This window comes from Nyctibius grandis, chromosome Z, assembly GCF_013368605.1.
Source record: "Nyctibius grandis isolate bNycGra1 chromosome Z, bNycGra1.pri, whole genome shotgun sequence".
Classification (NCBI taxonomy): Eukaryota; Metazoa; Chordata; class Aves; order Nyctibiiformes; family Nyctibiidae; genus Nyctibius; species Nyctibius grandis.
In genome coordinates, this window is record NC_090695.1 from 38,483,713 (window position 1) to 38,507,057 (window position 23,345).

Sequence of the window (23,345 nt, forward strand, 5' to 3'; positions counted from 1 at the left end):
ATAGCAGAATCTCAGTTTAGGAAGGTGATTGAAGAAAGGTACTAGTCTAACTCCTTATCGTTGAGGAGAAAAGTAGAAACTATGATTTTAATCATAAACCTTGGTTTCATTGAAGCATTTGGAAAAATCCCTTTTATTTCTAATTTCACTCAATAACTATATGTAGCCATAAGGCAATCCCTCTTCGTTGTGGGAGTGCTGTGAATTTCCATAAAGGAAGGTGGCAATGGATATTAAAGGTTTGCTATCAAACTCACAAATTCAATATCAAATTAACAAATCTATATTAAGATTGAGCAGCTCTTGCCCTAATTTACTCTGTACATTAAAGACCTCTCATTTATCTGAATCAAATCTGTAGTACCCACTTGGTAAATCATTCCATAACTTTTAAAATAATTTAAATGCATTGGCAAAATGTCCTTGCAAAAACATATAGCATTCACTTAGAAATACTATGGTTTCAATATTTTCAATGTCAAAGCAAATTTTGATATTTCATATTGCTACAAAGTGATGGAATTGGCCAGTATTTTACAAGGTAAGTAGCTGAAGTTGACCATGTGCATTCTGCTATAGCTCCTTGAAAAATAGTCTTTTCTACCCGTGTCCAGAAAAATCTAGAGCACCTGGCACTTCCCCCAGTGAAAGAGTGGGGATAGAGCTTGTACAAAACCAACCAAAAATATTTCTCTGACATGACTAATGGTTACTGAGCACAAAACTCACTCTGATGCCCTTTGCAAGCTTCTGGGGAAATCTCAAAGACTAGACGTTCATTTTGATATCTGCTAAAATGAAAATCGCCCCTTATTTCTGGAAATTGTGGAGTTTGGTTGTAACTTTAAGCAAATATTCCAGAATAATATTGAGAATCAGTTTATTGTTAATGGCCTTGAATATGTGTAAACCTCAAAGGACTTTACAAACCAAGCATATGCATCCTATATAGGTAGAATATGTTTCTTCAAACTATATATGAGAAGCTAGTAAAGTGGCTTCATTGGAATAGCATAGAAACTCCCTTTCTGTGAATAGAAAATACATTTCAGCCTTCATATTCTTTAGGTGCTAAGCTGATATCTCTTGCTATGATTTGTTTGGTGTATTTTGGAAGATCGATTTAATATTTAATTTGTGTATTTACAACACTTGAAAGAACTTGTTGATTTAGATCGCTAGTGCAAAATTTTCTGTATTTCAAAATAGTTTTCCTTCTGAAAATGTTTTTTAAAATTCAATTAGTATGTATAACCAAATCAGTAATGAGCTCAAGATGCATCAGGAAGGTTCATTAGCATACTTAAACTTCTGTGTCACTTTGCCTGGAATTTTAACTTCTTTTACCATCTGCCCTTTGTTCAACAGCTGTATTATTGCAGCTAAAATGTTTTCATCTGCACGATGTTAGAATTATTTTTAAATTAAGGACTCAGATTGCTTTTGTCCTTGTGCTTAATGTAGTATTATTGTCATATAATAAATACATTTGAAAACACAGTTTTTTTTCTACTAGATAGGCTGAAATATTATGAATGTCAAAATTGCTTTTGTTAGGTACAACAGCTAGAAAGAAGATTGAAAGCTATTGAAGGGGAATTAAAAAAACAGAAAGAAGTAAATAAAGACTTACTGAACGAGAAAAATTGTTTGAAAGCATCTCTAAAAGTGCAAAAGGAAGAAGCAGACACAAGAGAAAGAGAGCTGGAAACACTGCTTAAGAGGATTTGTGAAATAAAAAAAGACAAAGCAGAACTTCAGTTAGTGATTGATGAACACGAAGAAGAAGCTGCCTCTTTGAAGAGGCAAGTAGCAGAAGCTAACAGGTTGAGAAATGAAAATGAAGATCTGCTGAGTCAAGTGCAGGAGCTGAAGTGTTTGCTGGATGAAGCCAAAGCAATGGCAACCTCTGGGCAATGTAATTGCAAGGTAACAGGCACCAAGGTTAAATTAAAAACAGCCAAGAAAAAGAGCTCTTTGGGACATCATGGAGCTTTTCTCAAACAGTCCATCAAGGTTATGAGTAATGTATTTGAGAACTTCAGTAAGGACGGCTGGGAGGATGTGAGTGAAAGCAGGTACGGCTCTCATTAACTTAGCCCTGTAGAGGGGACACTGTGCATATGTAAAGCACTAGCAAATGGAGATTGAATTTCAACTACTGTTGATTTGGTATTCAAAAAAAATACTGTCAGATCCTTTGAAATATCTTGGGAGGTCTTGTTCTGAGCTTGTTGACTGAAATTTGCATGCAAAATTAGCCACAACTGCATGAGTATTTGAATAGGTGCCAGGAAACCCAAAAGAAGGCAATGCTTGATTTCTTCCAGTGATGCTATTTTCATGCAGTCATGAGGCTTGAAATTGACAGTTTGGCAGGTTGATTTAATTTGCTGGCCCTTTGCGTATTCACCACTGACAGCTAAGGATTCCCAGGCAAGCCTACTAAGTCAGTTTAGTTATCTTGTGACATGTCGACCCGGGAGGAGAAACATTTTTTCCCCTTAATTTAGTTAGATAAATTTTGAATGACCCATTTCAGCTTGCTAGCAGATGTCTACAAGCTGTTTAACATCCTTTAAATTAAGAACCATCCCCACTAATTATTTCGTGTATGTTTTATGCACAGTCATTGTACTAACTTTAATTGAATGATGGTTAAAAATCAGTTCTTTAAAGGTAATTGTTACTGCATAGAGTCCCAGTCATGAGTCACAAGGCCCTCGGAAAATTGCACTGGAAAGCTTCATAAACATTTATAATTTTTGCTACTGCTTCTATTTGTCCACACATACTTGAGGAGGCAGCAGTAAGCCACTAGGTGAATGGGTATCACACCTTGTCTTTCAACACTTTATCCTAAGAGACATACAAAGAAATTTCTCAAGCCTGTATTTATCCAAAATATAGAGAAGGTGACAAAAGAGTAAAGAAAATGGAATTTTCTTCGTAGGCTTCATGTTGGCTTTATATGTCATATGGAGCAAATCAACAGTGGCAAATGAAATTCTTCTGCTGCTTTTCCCCATGCAAAATGAGGGGGTCCTGAACACAGTATCTTGAGAGAGAAAATAAGAGCCACGTACTTTGTTAGTTGCTATCATTAGTGTAAAGTGGTTGGTTTTCTGTTTAATTTAATATTGCAGATCTGATTTTACAGAAAAAAAATACGTGTTTTTCTGTTGCAATTAGTGCTTTATTTAATTTACTATGTTCTGCTTTTCAAGAACAAAATTGAGCTAACAAATTTTCACTGCAATTTGAGTTTGAAGTGAAGTGGAAAGTAGTTGTATGACTTCAGTTGTCATAGCTAGTCATAAATACTACTTTCGATAATTGTACAAGTATTGGGTTATGGAATTCTTGTAGAATAGTGAACATTTTTGAAGGTGATGTTTCAAGGTGTCATTCCCAACAAGTTAGCGAAATATCTTCATTTAGCTCCCTCTTCTACTTATTAATAAATACTGTTCTTTATCACTAGTAGCTGTCTCTGAGTTTCTAGATTCAAGCTTTCCATTTTCTAAATAGAACATTCCTTGAAAGCATTCAGGTGATGGGAATCAGCTAAAATATCAGCTAAAAATATCTCTGTGCTACTGCAGCACCTTCAGACTATTACATTGATTTCTGTTATTAGTCAATAAGACGTACCAATGTGTCAGGACAGGTTTTGGAAAGTATAAACATGTTTCTGTATGAAAACTTATCTTCAATTTGAGGCCTTTTCTCTGGTTAGATAGCGTCCATCTCTAAACCATTGATTTTTATGACGGTGCACCGTAATTTGAACTCAGTTGTGCCTTTTTAAATGTCTTGGTTTAAAAAGTAACAAATCAAAATTACCTTCTGTCAAGGGATTCCTTCACAAATCCGTTGGCACAAATGATGAATAGCCACTGATGGTGTAGAAAATGATGTATCCAAGACTTGATGTTTTAAGATAGACTTCACTGAATATCAGAAAACAAATGATAATCTGGGGCAAGGCAATGAAAAACTGGAAATTAAGAGCACAATGAGGGCAAGTTTAAGGAAAAATTTGAAGTAGAATGAAAGTTTCGGGTCCAGTTTCTCTGAATGGCAGGCAATTTCAGTAGGACTACCAAGCTTACAGAATTTAAAAGCACTCCAAAGGGATGCTATGACAGATTTCACTGAAGTATGATTTCTGAATTTGTATCAGTCAACACTATAAATAAAGTTCAATTGAAACAAAATGTTACTGAGTGAAGTATTGTGCATTTGTTTGTTTTGTTATAAAATATGAAAATGAAGGGAAGTAGAAACGTAGTGTATCTTCGTGAGCCATTCACAGACTAGAAGTACTATCAAGTAGTTTTTCATGTATGTCACTTCTCTAGACTGCAGCAAAAGCAGTTAAAGTCTCAGACCTCCGTACATTGCAGAGTGAGATTCTATTTGACAGCGTAGAACTTGATAAGATGATTTCAAAGTTTTCTTCTTTATCATATTTATAAACATCTGTTGAATAAGTCAACTTAGTACTGTTTGGATTTTATATTAGTTTCTCTTCTTTCTTGCATGTTTTATTTTCTGTGTGCTCAAGCATAGGCTGTTTGGAACTTTTAGTGTTTAGCTTTTTGTTTTGTTTTCCTGAATGTGCTGTTTTAGTGACTCTGAAATACCAGCTTCTGAAAGTTTGGATACAGTGATTATGAAGACAGTGCAAAACATTGATCCACTGCCAGACAGAATTAAACAACAGGGAAAAAAGCAAATACAACATAGTCAAAACTCCTGCAACATTGTTGATTTACAAGACAAAAACCAGCGGTATAATAAAAAGGTATGTAATAGAACTTGTTTTGTTCTCCTGTGCAAAGTGTTGAAGTTTAATAGTTAGTATTATCACTGCTGTTCCACTCTTAATTAATTTAACTCTTGTTGTAAACCGAAAAGAAAATCTGCTTCCAGATATTCAACGGGTAGTTTCGTTATCATTTAGAATATTTTCTGAACAATTAGACTGCGAAAGTGCGAAAGCTGATTAAAAGATGTAAAGCTGCTGTAAGCTAGTCCTTCTCTCTCACAGTCCAAAGAATGCCACAGACATCCCATTAAACTCTCTCAATCGGAAAAGCCATACAGAACAGGGTGACCCAACCCATAACAAGGAAACAGCAACAGTCCCTCCTCCCCTCTAGCAAAATGATGTACTAGCTAATCAAGCATGAACACCTCTCAGTTCATTTGGTGTGCGCAGAAATAGTTGTCTCCATCTTGGAAGGATGCGTTTGGCTCTGTCTCTGTCCAGCAGATTCTATCTTAGAGAAGAGTGTGCTTCTAGGTTCTTCTTAGCCTATTTACATTAATTATCTGGGATTTGAACCCCTTGTCTCATTCCTAACATCAATATGCTGTTTTCTCACAGAATAGGGCCAGCTAGTCATTTCCCAGATCTTTAGAGGCTCATTTTTGGACTTTTGAACAGTGTCTAACACTTTTTCCCTCCTATGTTTGCCCAAATAAATCACTTCATGAAATTTAAAACACAAGCAGATATTGTTGTTTCTTAGTTCAAGAAACAGAACACTGAAATACTGAACAACTTGCTGCTGTTAGAAAACTAGTCTGAAATTCTGTTATGTATGGTGATACAATAAAGAGTTGGAAAACAGATTATATTTTCTTAGTCTGAAAAATTTTAAAGCAAATACAACCTTTCTGGTCTTGTTATATATTCTTGATTGTGTATTTCCATCAAAAGATCTATTTTTATGGCAGAAAAGCTGAAAAAAGGGGAAATTCTTCTGCAACCATCTGCCGGTATTGCAGTATGAGTAGTTACACGTGATATATATGAAAATCTGACAGAGTGTGCTACTCCTTTTATCTCCTGTTGCTCCTAAGTGAGGATATACAAGGCAAGGAATCCAGGAGGCTCTGGTCTCTCTTGCTTGGTAGCATAGACACAGACAGTACCTCTTCTGTTTGCCTATATTGCATTTACTCTCTGTTCCTACTGGAATAGACAAACACAGATATATTTTGATACATATCAGTATCAGAATATATCTGTACATAACCAGTAACAGACTGGTGGTCTTGGACTATACACAGGAAGCATCCCAAGAGCCCTAAGCAAGTAAATACGCTTCAACAAAAGTCCCCTGTTGCAGGAAAAGCACTTGAAAACATAGTTTGGGAGTATAGAAGATAGAATTACAAAAAGGTTTCGCATTGACAATTGGGAACACCAATTTTAACAAAAATCTTAAGTCCTTCCTGAGGATTTAAGGACACTCCAGCTGGGTCATGGTATTCTCATACAAAGAGAGGCCAGAGAAATCTCCTAAGTCCTGAGCTGTGCCTGGGGTTGGAGATGAGATCATTTATGACACAAGGACTTCCTCAGTTTTGCCCCCCATGGTATAAATAATACCCTATGCAGTATCAGGAAAATTATTGCACTCCCTTACAACCCATACATTTATCAGAGCTGTGGCCTAGAGTGGAGATCTCCATCTTTTCACTGCGGGCATGGATCGTTTGCTCATCCTCTGCTGTAACATATAATCACCATTTCAGATTAGCGTAGGTCATTCCATTACATGTCTTGAGTGTTTGTAGGATCCTCTGGTCATACTGATAGGGACTTAGTACTGGTTACCATTGTTGCCTTTCAGACATGGAATAAAATAATTAAGAGACTACTTGAAGGAGACAGATCTACACGAGCTTGACCTCCTTTGTTTTCCTTTGCTTTGATTTAGGCTGACAAGTTGGCATTTACATTTCTTTTCTTTTTTTCTAGCATATCCTGTTTTCCTGTCCTTCAAATTGTGTGGTGATTGTACAAATCTATAGTTCATGGCTAAGTTATTATACACTGTCAGTATTTTGTTCAGTGCAGCTAAGAGACAATATGTTGCTGTTTAGTCTTTTAAATTTGATGAACAGCTATTTTAGTTATGAATATTTCTAGAAAGACGTTGCATAATATCACATAGAAATTGCAAACTGAAGGCTTTAAAAATTGGATAAATGTTGCAGAATTCCAGAACAAAAGTGTTTTGAAATACGCTGAGCATTTAAGAGCCAGGAAAATAGTACTTTGAATTTGGAGTAAGCTGTGCTCTGGCCATTTTCATTTTACATATTGCAAGCAGCACTCTTCTTCAGCCTCTGCTTCTGTCGTTGAATGTTTGATAGGTTCTGGAAATAGCTGATTTTTCAAATCAAATATTTAAAAGGCATGCAACTGACTTTTGTTAAACTCTGTGCAAACACAGGGATTGTATTTGCATGTTCATGTATATTCATGCATTTTGCCGTTACAGCTCACTGTCTAATCTGATCTTCCTCCGTTATTCCTTTATATTTTCACTTAAATATGTTGAAAAATAGGATATTTTAGACTTTCAAGTAATACACACCATCTTTTTCCCTATGAGTAAATTCATATCTTATCTAAAAAATAAAGTAGACCTTAACAAAAATTTTGTTTTTCTCTGAGATTCTTTGGAAAGGGTTATAATTTGCCTATCACAGTTTGTTATTTCTTCTACATTTGATGGGTAAGAAAGAAATTTGTACTCTTCGCTAGCTGATATTGTAAAACTGATTTTCAAATTAAAAATCATTAGAATTTTGTGTTTTATTTGAAGTAATTTTTGTTATTTCAATTCTAACTGGAAAACTTCGGAGTATTTTGGTTGGTGTGCCATAATGTAGAGTTGCTAGCTTTGTACTTCTGGTTTTTATTTAGGGCCATTCACAGAATAAAGACCTAGAAAAGTTGCATTCCAAGAGGAGGATGTTCTGTCTCGTAACGTCTTATCCATCAATTCTAAGCAAAGGTAGGAATATTATAATATTTTTAGCAACTTCATAAGTAAGATTGACAAAGCATTCCTGCCTAATATTCCAAAACCTCTTCTATATTACAAAACCTACTTATATGTTGTTGCAGGATTTGCTTGTTTAAATTTGTGTGAGTACATTTTCAAAGATTTATCTCATTGTTTTAAAGTGAAATTGTCATATAAAAAGTGACTGTCAAACAGGATCTTTTCACACAGTTAAAATATACTCTATTTTTACCAAGTCCAATCTATTGAATCTACTGACTAAAATAAGGCTTTTCACTGCCTTTTCTTCTTGCTTGCCCCTTGTTATCAACACAGCCAATGAAACAAAATTAACTGTATTTTGGCTTATACCTTAAAAAAAAATCTGTTAATAAGGCCCTGAAGCCTTTATTTCTTTTAAGACCGATCAGAAACTTGAGCCACATTTAACTTCCAGGTCCCTGTTGAGTTTGCACAGTTGGCACTTCAGAAAAAGAACAACATAGAGCACTTATAGATTAACTGAATTAATTTATCAGTTTGCTTAATGAGAAATATTTTAGATGCTAGAACAGTGTTTTGAAGGGCCAAAGAAAAATCAGAAATAATCTTATTTATGATGATCTGTCAGTTTTGTAACATGCCATTTTATGTTTAGTGAACAGAACAAAAAGGAGAAATATTGTCCAGAAACCGGGCTACTCTCTTACTCTACTGCAGGAAAGAATTAAGTCATTGCAGCAGCAGATAGCTGTTTTACAGAATGAAAAAAAGACAGCAGTGTCTTCTGTGATCGAATTTAAAGAAACCATTGAAAAACTAACAACTCAGCTACGTTTGGCTGATCAGAGACTTCAAACTAGTAAACTAACCATAGAGGTAAGTACTTTTCTTTATGGTGTCTTACAATGTTCAGCTTAATTCTGTTGTAATTCTATGAGATTTTGATAACATTGATTTTTGTCTCTTAATTTGTTATGATCAAAATTATTAAATGTTACATATTAGCATGCTTTATATGAATTAGTTATTATGTACAAATGATATTGAGGCCTGATTACTCTTGTATCAACGCAATTCATTAATCCTTCTGAAAAAGAAGTGGTCTTCATGCTGACATTTTACCTGCATTCAGATGGGTGAAGGAAGTTTCACTTTTAGCCTTGGTCTGAGAACTTTTCTGAGAATCTGGTCAGTTCACATGAACTAGCACCCATTCCGCTGTGAAGAACAGGCACTTTTGGAGAAACTATCTGTGTCCATATGCCTCACGAGTGGAGTGCTAAAGTAACTGGAGTTTACTTCCAAAGGGGGCTCAGACCAGTTCCACAGCCATTTAATTCCATCTCTGTCTGTCAAGGTGGAAAGCTAGAGAGCAAGATTTATGAAAATAGACACTACTAAACTACTTGGTTAACAGCCTCAAAGGTGCCAGCTTTCTTCTCTACCTCAGTCTTCATTCCTACTTAATCCTTTTCCATACTAGTACTCGTTTCTGGTTTTCCCCATTCTCATTTATATATATATATTTTGTGTTAATCTATATGCACCTCCTCAGCTGGAATTCTTTTCTGTTCATACTGTAGTGATTGGCCTGCCCGTTATAGAGCTGAATCAACAAACACTTTTGCAGTAATTGCCTCCTGTTGGTCACACGCACATCCTGCTTCCAGAATTATAGTGCTACAACAGATGGACTTGCTGGAAGGAGGCAGACATTAAAAAACAAATCAAATCCCCTCCTTCTCAAACTTCTCTGCATTTCTGTCCTTGCACAGAAGGCAGAAGCAGTATCAGGAGCAGCACTTTTCGCTTTCTTAGGGCTGGGGAACTGCTAATTTCTAGAGGGAAAACCTCATTCCTGTTACTCATTTTGCATATCTATATATATGTAATGAATTGTTCAAAAAGAGTTTCCAAAGTCATTGGAACCAATGGAGATCTGCCTATCTCACAAACAGTATCATAATGTAAAGTTTCATGGACAGTATAAACTTCCTAGACAGTTAGATGTGTAATTTAGGCAAGATATTCTGCTTGCTCAGACATCTTCATGATTTGCTTTCCTAGAAGACTACACCTTAGGTGTCCAGAGGAGAGCAATGTGAGAAATAAAATAAAAAAGGCCATTATCGGGAAGCTGTTTAAAAAAAAAAAAAAAGGCAAAATTTGTGTCAAGATAAGTGCTGCTGTAATGTAAAAGACTGACTAACAGTGAAACAGCATGGTCTTAAAGCCAAACCACTTTTCTTTCACTCAGTCTTTCTGGAAAGTTAAAATAAAAAAAGGTCATTAGTCTGTTTAAAGGGTGGTGCATTCTAAGCAAAAATAAATACATGGTGTTGCAGCTACTCAAGGAAAAATCTTTATTAGGCATGTACATTTTTTTCCTTCTCAGCAACCAATTCAAATTCCCTTTCTTACAACTAATTACTCTTTAGGTGCCATACTAGTGCTACCAAGTGGGAAATTTAAAGCAGAGGTTTGGGCTACTTGCCAAGTGAAAGTTAAGGAGGTAAAGAACCTACACAGTCACTGCAGGGTACATGCATGTTTTAGACAGAGAACCGTGATTCAGACAGATCAAAGGGTTGTAAAGCACACATTTGTGTGGGTTTTTTGTGTTTTTTTTTTAATAAGAAGTACTATCTAGAAGTGAAGTTTTAAGATATTGCAAGGGAAATTACATTTTTTTAATATATTTTTTTCACTAGCAAGAACACTGTTGCCATTGTTTCTTCTCAATGCTTCTGTTACTTTAGATTTTAGAATTTTCTTGCACAGGAAGAATGTAAAAAAGAAGCAAACAAACCATTAAAAACTAAAAGATTGAGACAGTCTCTGGATTTAGGGAGACTCTTGAACACTTCACAAGTGCCAAAAAGACTAATATCTAAAAATAAACTTCCATATGTAATCATAAAGTTCTGAGGAATCTTCTATTGACAGTAAACTTGTAATGCTGGGCTAAGGTAAGTATAGCACTCTAGCAAGTGTAAACATTAACATCATGTCTTGGACGAGATGCCATGTTGCCTGAATTTAGCTAAGAAAATAAATTCATTAGCAGACAAGGGCAGATGTTTGTGCAGTCAGTCCTTTGTTATAATCCCCAAGGAATCTAGTGCTAGAAGATCAACTCTGGATTTAAGATTTAAATGTTCCAGATGTTCATTTTGAGACAGATTTTACAGTTTGTACAACCTAAGGGCTGTCTGGCATCTGTTAATTTTCAGAATGTATGAACGTGCATGCTTTTGTGTGTTTTTCTTGAAGATCCATGCATACATATATGTATGCATGGATATATTTGTTTGCTTGCAGGAGTTCAGAATGCTGGATTCAAGTTCTTTTTTTGTTTGGCCTCACAAACTCTTTGCAGTAATGTAGATTTCTTGCTTTGCTTTGTTTCTAGAAAAGCAATTTTTTGCATATTTCTGCAAAAATGGCTATAAAGTGGCTGCACATGTGAGAATCAAAGCTTGCATTCTCCAAGGATTCATATCAACACTGAGTCAAGACCGTCTGTACAGAAGTACAGTAGTTAATTTTGCTATCAGTGTATAGAAATTGCAGCTGGAGCTGATACTTAATGTAGTAGCAAAGGGATTTCGCATTTCCTTCGTTTCTTAGAAAAATGTCTGAAAGGAATTGTTGGAAAAATCCAGGAAAATTTTTTTTCTAATATTTATTTCCCCCTCTACTCATTTCTATCACTAAGTGACTGCCTATAAGAAGAGTGTATATATTGCATACAGCACAGTAATTATAATTAGTTTTATGCAGTAGGTGTCATTCTTGTTGCAAAATTTCAGACAAAGTATATTGAGTAAGATTAAAATCATAAGCAGGTTAAGTCATTTTTCACGTCAAGGCCACAAACAAGTCCACTGCTCAAAAGTACGGTAGGTCTCATCTTTGGAGAGGATAATGTGAAGGTTTGAGTAAAGTTTTTCAGATGCATTCCTGCAGATATGTAATTAGGTTTTTGCTGAATTGGGAAGAAATCAAGCTTTTCTTTTTTTTTTTATTTTTTTCAGAAGCCTTTGCACATTTTAGCTGTAACTCAGCCTACGACTTTTTTTCTCTGTTAGCATTTTAAAAATCTCACCAAACTTTGTTTTAGTCATTCAATTTTCAATTTTCTTTGAATTTTAAGGGAACTTTTTTCCCCTGAGCTCATACTCTGCTTTTAAAATAAACTTTGCTTGCGAAAAGTTTGTTTATCTTGCAGATTTTTTCAAGCATAGAAAGGTATGAGCATGAAAAAGAGAAGAGTAAAGGCCTAGAGAAAGCTTTTTATTCTCTACATATTCTCTTGACTATTTTTTACTGCTCAATCTATCAGAGAACAGCTCAGAATTCAGAGTTGCATCTGCAAATTCAGCACCACAGCTTCACTCTTCTTATGGTACCCAAATACGAGTAAACCAGCCAATTTAGCATTATTCAATTACGCTGAAACAAAGAAGGAACTGATGATGAATTTAGATGCATTGTAAATTATTGACTTAACTATTATTTACACAAAGATCTTACCTTGACTCTGAGTTTCATGAAGGGATCAGTCTTTAAAGATGTATTGTTATTTACATAACAATTTTTGTATGTCTGTGGTTTTCTTAAAGTAAATTTTAGGAATAAGCTTGAAATCATGAACTGGATGTTGTTTGTAATTACCCTGAAGTAAGCTAAAACTGCTTTTGGAACTTCCTCACTTTTGTTCATTACAGCAAATATATAATTGTCTTAATAGTTTCTGGGGACTTTCTACATAAACGTTGTCCAGTTAGAAATTCTTGTAGACATATCCAATTGTTTTCCCCAAAAAAACTTTTACTTATGTCCTGGTTTTACCTTTTTTGACTCCTCTTTCATGGAAATACTCCAGAGCATTTGTACGGTTTTTTTTTATTAAGTTCATAAAAAAGCTTCTGCTTTCAGTGTCATCTTTCCTAAATTAAGTAGTTTGTTTTTTTTTTTTCCTCTGGTAGCATGAAAAGATATTTTTCGTTATGTACGTCAGATGATACTTATCATACCTACAGAACATCTGAATGATAAAATTTTATAAAACATTTTAGAAAAATTAAAATTTGGAAGACTTTAAGTTAAGCATAAATGGTAATTTTTACAGATTAGCTGTGCAAGAGATTACTACTACATCAGTAATATGCAGGAACTCTGACTTTCATATATACAAGTAGTGAAAAAAAAAGTAAAGGTAGAGCTGCTGTAATGACCTCATATTTTAATAAATAAAAAAATAATCTAATAAGAATTCACTTTGATTCTGTTCTGTTCAACAATGTCCCTTTTCATTCTTACAGGGCACACTTAAGTCTGGAACATCTTACTCGTACCCATCTTAAAAAAAAAATTGAAAAGCTAAATATACCCTATTTAACACTTCTGCCAAACTCAGTGCAAAATCATTTCTGCAACTGTCGACCTTTGACACAGAGTGTAATGAAACAATCAAAGAATTCTGTAAAGCTATTTAGGAAAAGTCTGTTCCCAGAAACATCAGGAGAAATGTGATTTCTTCCCCCTCTCCTTCTTTAGAAGCATACAGATTATCCTTTCCTAACTTTGAATAAGTGTAGTGTTGGCTAATTTGCAGGAACTATAATCATTGGGCACAATATTAAAAGAGAAATAAAGACAGTTTCTCAAAAATATTTAAAAATCAAAACAGCAAATTTTCTACTCTACTTTTCCTTAAAATGCAGCAGAAGTGAAAAGGTAAACCAGAAGGGATAAAAGTATGATAAAGCAGGATACACTGCCTGACCTTTCCAGAGTTTGCAAATACAGTCTAAGACAGCAGAGGTTTATCTAATAATTCAACTAAACTGTGTGCCAATATGAGACTGAAGTCTTCCCAAAATTTGTTTAGGTGTAAATTCTATGTTTTTTCCTTCTGAGTTCACACTGCTGTTATCATTGCGTATGCATGCCTTGAAGAGACCTCTTTGTGCGCACAGTAGGTAATTCAAAACTCAAAACACACCCCAATCTATGTACTCTTGAGAGAAAGCCATTCTTCCTGGGCTCACCACTGTGTTCCAGACCTGAACAGCAACATTATCTGTAGGTAGCAAAAATTGTCTGTAAAGTATTTCAGACTTAAATTTTATGGAATTTAAGTTCCATTTTGGGGCCCTATCTATAGTTTTTGAAGGTTTTTAATTAACAATATTGAGAAGAATAGATTCTGATATGTTGTAGTTTTATTAAAGCTTTGCTGAGCCTAATAAATTGAAGATCAGGCTATGATGTCACACTGATAAAGGCTTGAAACAAAGACAGACAATGCTCTGTGAGACTAGAATGCTTCTCTTTCAAATCCTAGTCCAAAATTCTGCCTGGAATGAAACATGATCAGCTGGTTCAATAAGTTTGTTCAAATTTTTTGGTTACTAAATGGGGAAATCTCTATATAATTTTTCCTCTGGTAAACTACTGATTCAGCATTGCTGCTGATATAAAACAGTTCTCAAATTTCTATTTTCTAGTCTGTCAGAGAAGTTGACTTGGAAATAAAATGAGGAATTGCCAAATACTAAACATGAAAGTAACAACCCTTTTAAAATGCATCTACTCCAAAAATTTTTTTTTTATTTTATTTATTTTTATAGTTTGCTGCTTTTAAAACTTACAGCATCCTGAAGTCATTTTACAGTGTAGGTCTGTTAACGGAACTACATTGTGAAACTGTGCTGTCATTACAATACAAAAATAAAGCAAAATACCTTTTACATTTTTATTGATCTCTGAAGAAAAATTACAATAGACCTGTTGAATTATTGATGAACAATAGTTGAAGTACATTGCATGTAGGAAATGAGTCTCATTCATAAATTAAAGAGAACCATTGGCATGAACTAGAACTATGAGAGTTGTATTATATTGCTGTCAAAATGAAATAACTTAGAGATAGGTAAATTCTAGAAAAATATATTATAAAGAAAATTGTGGAGACTACATGAACTTCATAGAATATACTTACAATCAATACGATATATATTGCTGTATCATGTAGAAATCCTAAAGTGTACTTCTGTATTAAAAGAAAGAACCTGTGTCACAAGGATTAGCATATTCTTGTAATGTTACTAATAGAGATAGTACACATATCTGTGAGCATTTCTAATATATTTATATCTGATAGTATAATACAGTAATAGAATATACTTGTACATATATTACAATAAACACTGGAATATATCCTGTAATTTTTACTTTATGGATTTCATGTGATATGTAGCTTATTTTTCTTCATCTTCCCTGTGACTTGATCAAACTTTCCTTGTGCATTGAATCTTGTCTTATTATTAGACAAAAAATAAAACTCAGTTTGCAGTTTTTTCCCCAAAAATTTCCTGAATAGGGTACTATTTGAGACTTCGAAAAGCTCAACAAGTACTGTTGTAATAGCATTCTCTTTTGTGCTCGCAGGAATGTCTTCATTGAATTCACTGTGATTTGCTCATTTAATTAAAGCTAAATATAGAGCTAGGATGCGTTCTCAAACCTTCTCTACTATGTAAAGTTCTGTGGATAATGTATGGTTTTGTCAGATAATATTTATTCACCATCAAATCTCATTCCCAAAAAAATCCATTGATCTAGAAATAATTATTCATATGTATAATTATTCATATGTAGACAAGAGATGACGTTTCAGCTCTAGCAGTGTGATTTTCTCATATATTGTCATAGAAAATCAGTTTGGGTTGCAGTTGGATCAGTACTCTCAGGCTTGTTCACTGGAGTGGTCCATGAATTATTCATTATTAGTAACTACCAGTATTAACTATGAAAGTGATTTACTAACCACTTTATGCATGTGCTTATTTCCACTGAATTCAGTGAAATTTCAAGACCTCCTGGGTATGGTGGTAAAAATAAATTTTATTGGCTCTAGTCTTGAATATAGACCTCTCTATGATGAGAGGTTCTTCTGTGTTTTGAACTTGCAGGGAAGGAATTACAATAGAGGATGTAGCTGCATAATTTTTTTAATATTGTATGATTTAGTATTCTGATTGACTATGCAATAACACCTCTGTGTACCATTCTATGTAGGTGCTACTAAAATGCAAGAAATAGATGCCTTGGGTTTCTATCAGCCATATATTCTACCTTGGAAGTTTGAATTCTCTCCCCTTGTTTGCAATTGTGCATTTTGTGATGGATTGTTACCTAACAGTCTCTCTTTTCTCTCTTTCCTGGCCTAGGTAAAGGTTTTCCTAATTATGTTTTTCTGAAAAGTTTTCAAGAGTCATGAGAAATTGGGGAAATACTTTTACATTCCGTTATATTGTGACTGTTAAGTGAGTTGATTCTCCTGCACTCTCCTAATGCATCCTTTTACCTTCCTTCCCTTTCTTTTGTTCCTGTCCTAATCTGTTAAATAAATTTTCCTCATTGTGAAGTTAGGGAACGTAAGATTGGTGCAGCAGGTAGCTGAATCGGTAAGACGTGGTTTTGTTCCATATTTGAGGAGCTGGATTTCCTAAGAAGTTGAAGGAGCAGAGTCATGGGATTGCAAAAATGTTCTATGACCTCTAAGTATCTAGAAGTCTTACAAGCACATCGACTCCTTTTTGTTGTGTGTCCCTGTGCAACAGTGATTGCTTGTATTAAAATGTACATAGGAGATTAAATTCCAAAAATTATCTTCATCATGATTGGTTTTCCTTAGTATTTTGGATCTAGGCACTGACACATGGACACACAGAGTAGACTCAATGTCTCAATTCATGCCTTAAGGTTAAATTGGTGCATATAAGTACCACTTAATCATTTTCACCAGCTCAGAATCTCACGTACCATGAAATTAATTTTTCAGTTGATCCCTCACATGAATGATAACGTTATTTTTTTCCCCAAGATAATGTTTTACGCCTTACACATCTATTCTATTTGGATAACTATGAAATATATGGCAGTCTTTTTACTGTTTGTTTTAGAGGTAAAATCTTTCAATAATTTTTTAAAAATTAGTGGCAATATAAAAAAACCAAACCAGTGCAAGAGGATATCTTCAGTCATTGACAGCTGTTCTAAGCTTTCAATCATCCACCAGAGGCTGATTGAAAAGTATAGATCATTATGACCTCACAGTGTTTTTAATGAGGAAATCATTACATCATAATGAAAACCAATACATTGCTCAAGTTCATGTTGAGCGAGGCTGAATGGCTGTCTCCTGGGAACCAGGGACTCTGAAGAAAAATGAGAGTCCTAGCAGGTAATGAGCTGAGCATGAACTCCCATTGCCATTGTGAAAAACACTAGTGCAGTCCTTGAACGTATAAGCTGGAGGCTATACAATAGGAGCAGAGAGAATATGTTTTCTTTCACTTGGCATGATTTGACTGCTCCTAGAGTACTCTATGTAACTGAAATACCCAAAATCCAAGAAAGAGATTGATGGAAGTAAAAAGCACATGAAGAAGGCTTAGGAGAAGGATTTGAAAATATGCCAGTCCAGAGAACAATCTGAAGTTTTCAGAGAGGAGATTAAAAGGTAACTCATGTTTAAATATCTAAGAAAAATAAATTTGCTTGTAGAGTCTTCAGTCTGGCAAAGGAAGATTGAAAAATATTCAAGGACACAGAACTGAAACAAGATAGAATCATAGCAGATAGGAGGTCTGTAATTTTTATGTGACTGTAATTGACCATTGCCAATTGGAGTCGGAGAACTGCAGTGATATCGGACAATTAATCTAAAAAGGAAGAATTAGAGAGAAATCAACTGCTTGGGGTTAGCAGTGGGCACAGTCTTTCTGAAGGGAATAAAAAAAAGTCTGTTCCGCAGGAAGCATGAAAAAAAATAGAGATGGGAAGAGAGAGGATATGTTTAATGACGTGAGCTGAATTAATGAAAAGTACAACCAGGAATGTATATTCTCAACTTCAGTAACACTGTTCATTTATCTGAAGAACTGATGGAAGAAATGCATATGCTTCATAGAGCACAGCTGGGCAACAATATTTTTGTGATGAAACCCAGAATGCATTTAATAGTGCTGTGGAGAAGAGGTGTAAACATGGACGATAAATTGAAGAAAAGTCAAACCAATGTTTTATAAGGGTCCAACTGAAGCCAAGGAGAGGAGTGTTATAGCGATGTTCAAACATCAGGTTATAACAAGGAGAAATTCTGAGGCAGAGAAAGAAGCCAACACCACTCAAGACATACAAATATAGAGTAATGGCACAGGGAAAGTGGATAGTGAAACGAAGGGAGTAACCTAGAGGAAATATCCACAGTGTACAACAGGAACATTAAAAGAGAATTAGTCTTTAGCAGAAGAAATATGAAGAGAAGGAAAAATAGCTTTTGTGGTGTAATGTACACAGAATTTATGATTACATTGGCCTGGTACAGGCCTTTAGAGTTGCTGATTGCAGAGGTGAGAGAAGACTAAAGCTCTTTAATTTAGGTAGTGCATAGCTTGGTAAGGAAAATTCAGAAAAGAGAAAGATAAATAACAATTTTTTAATATTTCTTTCATATTCTTTTGTCTACCTGTAGGGTTGAGTGTAAGGAAACAGTTTCTTCGTGAGGTAGTAGCGAAATATCTAAAGAGAAAGCTTTTCGTTTTAATTGGGGGCATAGAGACAGATGAGTCATTTATCAACATTTTGACTCAAAAAATATTAAAGTTGAGATATTTTGTTAAAGGCTTGGCTTCCAAAGACTAAAAATACTTATTTTTCAAAGTATTGTTTGCAATAGAAACTTTGTCAGAAAAAAATAAAACTAAATTTACTATGAGAAACAAATGAGGGAAAGGCATTCTGATAGATAGTAATTTCAATTAAAAATCTATGAGTGCTGCACTGACTTGAAGATACAAATTTTACAAGCTCTGTCACTAAAAAATAAGATAATCATGAGGAAACCTAAGCAGTATGAGACATAAATTTATGTTGTTTCCTTAGTAAAGCCTATATTGAGGCCTGAAACTACAGGTAGTATATGATGATTTATAGTCTCAAGACCTTTACTTTGAGTAGTTTCCCTGAAGAAAAGTTTTCTGATGTTCTATGTTTATAATGAACAAAATTTTGGTAAGAAGGCATGAGGTATAGCTTAGAGTACATTTTATTGCAGCCCACTGTCATACATATTATTGTGTACAGCGTAAAAGGTACTTGCATTTTATAGTAAATACCTCAAAAGATTATGAATATTGGACTGTCCTGACTGTGGTTTTATTTTTCTGTCAAGAATTGTAAAATTTTAAGTCTCATTTCCATTTTTCAGCTGCTTCTTTGTTATATTTGTTCTTATTTTTCATAAAAAGGAGTTAAAAACTTCTTTATATCTACAAATACGTATTTTCTTATTTACTCACCGTGTATCTCTAGACTTGTCTTTACACTGCAGCTTTTGTAGTAGACATCCGGTGTAGGGTATTCGGTTTATATATGTCAGATCCTCAAGGGCCATGGCTTTTGCCAGATGAAGCACTTTTGATTTTGAGGCTGATGAAACACAGTGCTATTATTGATCTGTGCATGACACAGCCTGTCTCTCTGCTGGCAGAGTGTAGCAACATTTATCCAGGAATTTGTGAAATGTCACTTGGATCACGTTCATAAGGTAAACTGCGCAAAAACCAGGATCCAGGCTGAGAATCCATGAGGAATTGAACGTGACTCTTATTTCTTTGTCCTATCTTCTAGGTCAGCCAAGTGGAATTTGTTAAAACAATGTCTGTGTTTTGTATTAGGTGTTGAAGAAAGTATGACTATCACTAGGATCACCCTGTACAATATAGTCATACTGTTGTTTTACTCAGTTTTTAGGTCACTTGGGAGAACAATATTTTAAGTCAGCGAAAGGGATCTAAATATTGCAAGTCTACAATTTCTGTTCTGTTTGTAACACAATGATGGTTCCTGTACAGCTTCTACCAGGAAACTGCTTATATTTTCTGAAGAGTTTAACTTTTCTTGCTTCACTTTGACTTTACAGATGTGTGGCAATCCATGTTTGTCATTAAGATCTCAGTAAGCAATAGTTGTCAGAAAAGGTGTGTGACTGTTTCCACACATAAAACTGCCAAAATACAGATATTTATGTGTTTTCTTTCTTTATACAGTATGATTGAAAAAGGCTGTACGTTTTTCTTAGTATCAAAAACGTCATGTAAAATATAATGAAAACTAAGGTAAATAATAAAAAAGCCACCTTCCATATACTATTTATCTGTTTGTAGAGGGTCAAATATGACTTTTCCAGACATTTTTTGTAAGTAGTGTTTCAGCAATAGACTCGCTGTTATCTGCAAATGGATGTTGCACCTTCTCATTAAAAAAAAATTGTTTTAAAGTGTAAAAAAGACACAAAAAGCGTCAATTCTTAATTTTAATTTTCTGTTTCTAAAACAGTTATAACAGTAACAATTTGGAAGTTAGCCATGAAGGAAAAAGTAATTATTGTGATATTTGCCAACATTTTTCAATTTTGAACATTAAAATTTTTTTGATCGTTTGATTTTAAGATCATTTGACTTAAAAATCAGTTACTAGTTAAGGCAAGAAGAAACAGGTTTTATTGAAGTTATAGGCTTGAGTTTGGCAATCTTGGATTTTTTTCCCAAGTATAACACGGATTTTCTTTTATTTCTGTAAGATAATTTCTGTAGTTTGAATTCCACAAGGACAAATCAAGATTGAAATGAAATATCACTAGTGAATGACCACTGAAATGTACTTAGTCTCTACTTTTTGTTTTTCCCACAGCTATACATAAAAATATAGTAAGTCAAGAGGGGAAAAGTTGTTGTTGGTCGTGAAAATATATTTGTATACATGATGCATATATTTATACATGTTATCCCTCCCTTTAGAAGATTGACGTATGTGAGATGATAAAGCCAAAACTGCGCTTTGTTGTTTTTTAGGGGTTTTTTTGGCTTGTGGATATGTGTGTTTATTTTGCAAAGGTCCACAGGTTGGACAAATATCAGTGTCTGTTTCTCAGGAACATGAAGATGGTATTTCATAGCATGAAGGCCACCTGCTTGTCAAATCTACTGATTTTCATAGTAGAACCATTGCCAGCTTGTCAGGTATTATCTCTTACAGAGAATTTCACAGAGGACATTTATTTTGCAGCTTAGCAGTGTCAAGGCACTTAGGGAAATATTGTATCTTGTTTTGGGCACCACACATAAAATATACATATTGGAAGGACGGAACAAGAATTCGAAGTTTTGAACACGTTAACTAGGAGAAAAGATTGAAGCAGTGTAATTAATGAAATCTATAAAATAACAGATCAATGGTAAAGACTGAAGGACTGTAATAGCCACCTTCCAATGCATAAAAGGTTCTTTAAAAGGGCTAGTGGTCAGTTTGTGCTTCCATCTCCTTTAAGGAGGATAGATTTAACTTTTCAAGAAAGATGATTTAGATATAAGACAAATTTTCTCTCTGCGCTGAAGAACTGCAGAATGCTGCAAGGAGAATCTTCTCTGTAGTTAACCCAAAATTTTCAGGAATAATCTGCTTACACTCTTTTGCACATGTGCTAAATTTAATGTATTCTTGACATCATCACCAGTCTCTCTGTTGTAGCAATGAATTTTTTTGTCTTCATTCTCAAATGGAAGGACTTTTTTTTTAGGTAACTAGCACAGGAAAAATATCGTAATACTTGAGAGTTTGAACAATGGAGCTAGCAGCTAGTTCTTGCAAACTTTTACTCCTTGGACACCAAGTTCTCCTCTTCCTCCATGCAGCTTATTACTTTTTGGTGTCTAGTAAGGTGCATCAATGATCAGAAAGCAGGACCACAACAACAGCTCCCACATCTTGTCCTTGGGGGAACAATGTCAGAAACAAACATATTTGGTCCTAGAGTTTTTTTGAACTCCTCCAGATTTCAGAAGGGGTATCTTCTCCTTCACCAGTTCAGCACTGATAGGTCTTCTGGAAAGCACCAGTTTCATGTGTTTGACCCGTCTTTTCTTATCCATTCCACGCTGAGATTTCTTTGTCTCATTTATTGCACAAAGGGAATTGGCATTTTTGTTAAAGCTTGCATCTTATTCCATCTTTCTCTTTCCCATAATCTCTTGTTTAAGCCTGTATGTTCAAAGTTAATGCTAGTGCTCTGTTATCCTGGCTACTCCCTTTCACTACAGGAAGAAACTACAAAAGACACATCCATAGCCAGCAGTACAGACCAGAAGAGTAAAGCCATTCTCATCACTTCACCAAGGAAGATGCATGAGCATTCAGACCACATTTGATTTTTTTTTTTCGTCTTTCTAAGCATAGAAGAATAGGAGTCAAGAACTAAGGCATCTTCAACAGTAGAAAAGGGAAGTGTTACAACTAAGACTACTTCCGAGACAAAAAAAAAAAAGTATGTGGCAACTACATCTGAGATTCTTTTTTAATAACGGTTATCTACAGCATTCCCTCCTTGGGATTGTCCTCATTTTTCTCTGCCTTAGACCCCAGTTGTTGCAGACAATGGGTGCTGGCTCACAGGATCCTTTGGCATATCTACAGAAGTCAGGAACTATTACTCTCCTTGTAACCCTAAGGGAAGAATTTTTGTGGTTTTGAAGCCATGTTTGTTTGCCTGAAGTGCCTGGACCTCCTGGACTCAGTTACTGCTAGAGGAGGTAGAAGAATGTTTGTACTTCCTTACTAATGCTTTGCACCATCTGATTTGCTCTGCTAAAATTTCATTGGCAATTAATGAGGTAATAATGGACTGTTCCCATAGCTTGTGTCATGTCCAGGTTTATTTTGCATCACTCCAGGCTACCTTTGATGCCTAATGTGGCAAGAGCTGCAGCTTCTTTCTCAGCAATGGAGACTCTATGACTAGCCATAGCATGCCTCACAAGATTCGCAGGCACTGGAAATGGATTTACTGTTTGGTGGCTGAACTGGTCTGCCTGTGCACAGTTTTCTGTTCATTCATAGATTCAAAGGTGGTCCTGTGGTCTTTAGGGTATTATGTATGCCAAACAGAAATGTATGACTTTGTCTATACTGTTAGCTCAGTGAAGCACACAGAAGAGAATGAGGGAAGTACTAAGAGACAGCAGCTGTAGGTCTGGCTCAAGCTGGGACAGTGAATTGCAGGGATTAGGCACAACTACAATGTTGTCCTCAAACTGTTCATGTATGTGAAAACAATTAATTGCCCAAATGAACAATAATATTGATTATAATCACGACAAGGGGAAAGTATATTTCATTTTATACGTTAGGCTGAAAACATGGCTTTTTCTTGTGATGGTCTCTTCAGCTATTTAGTGTGTAAGTAAGGAGTATTTTACCCTAAACTGTTCATTTATGCCTGTAATTTTAGCAAGGGTTCCAATGATAACATAAATTACAGATTAAAGACAAGACTGTGGGGGTTTGTTTACAAGAATCCAGGGATGAATTACCAGTTTAATTTATGTGCAATACATTGCAATGGTAATTTTTAAATGCAACTCATGATTTTGAAAAATATCCCTGTCTTCGCATCCT

General features: G+C 34.9%; 1 protein-coding gene across 1 annotated transcript in view; it reads left to right on the forward strand.

The window, feature by feature from the left end:
- Positions 1-23,345, forward strand: part of CNTLN (centlein) — a 205,264-nt gene that overhangs the window by 149,594 nt on the left and 32,325 nt on the right. The window contains exons 15-18 of the mRNA XM_068422921.1: positions 1,558-2,078; positions 4,636-4,810; positions 7,733-7,823; positions 8,473-8,693. Of these exons, the coding sequence (XP_068279022.1) occupies positions 1,558-2,078; positions 4,636-4,810; positions 7,733-7,823; positions 8,473-8,693 (1,008 nt within the window). The remainder of the gene's footprint in view (positions 1-1,557; positions 2,079-4,635; positions 4,811-7,732; positions 7,824-8,472; positions 8,694-23,345) is intronic.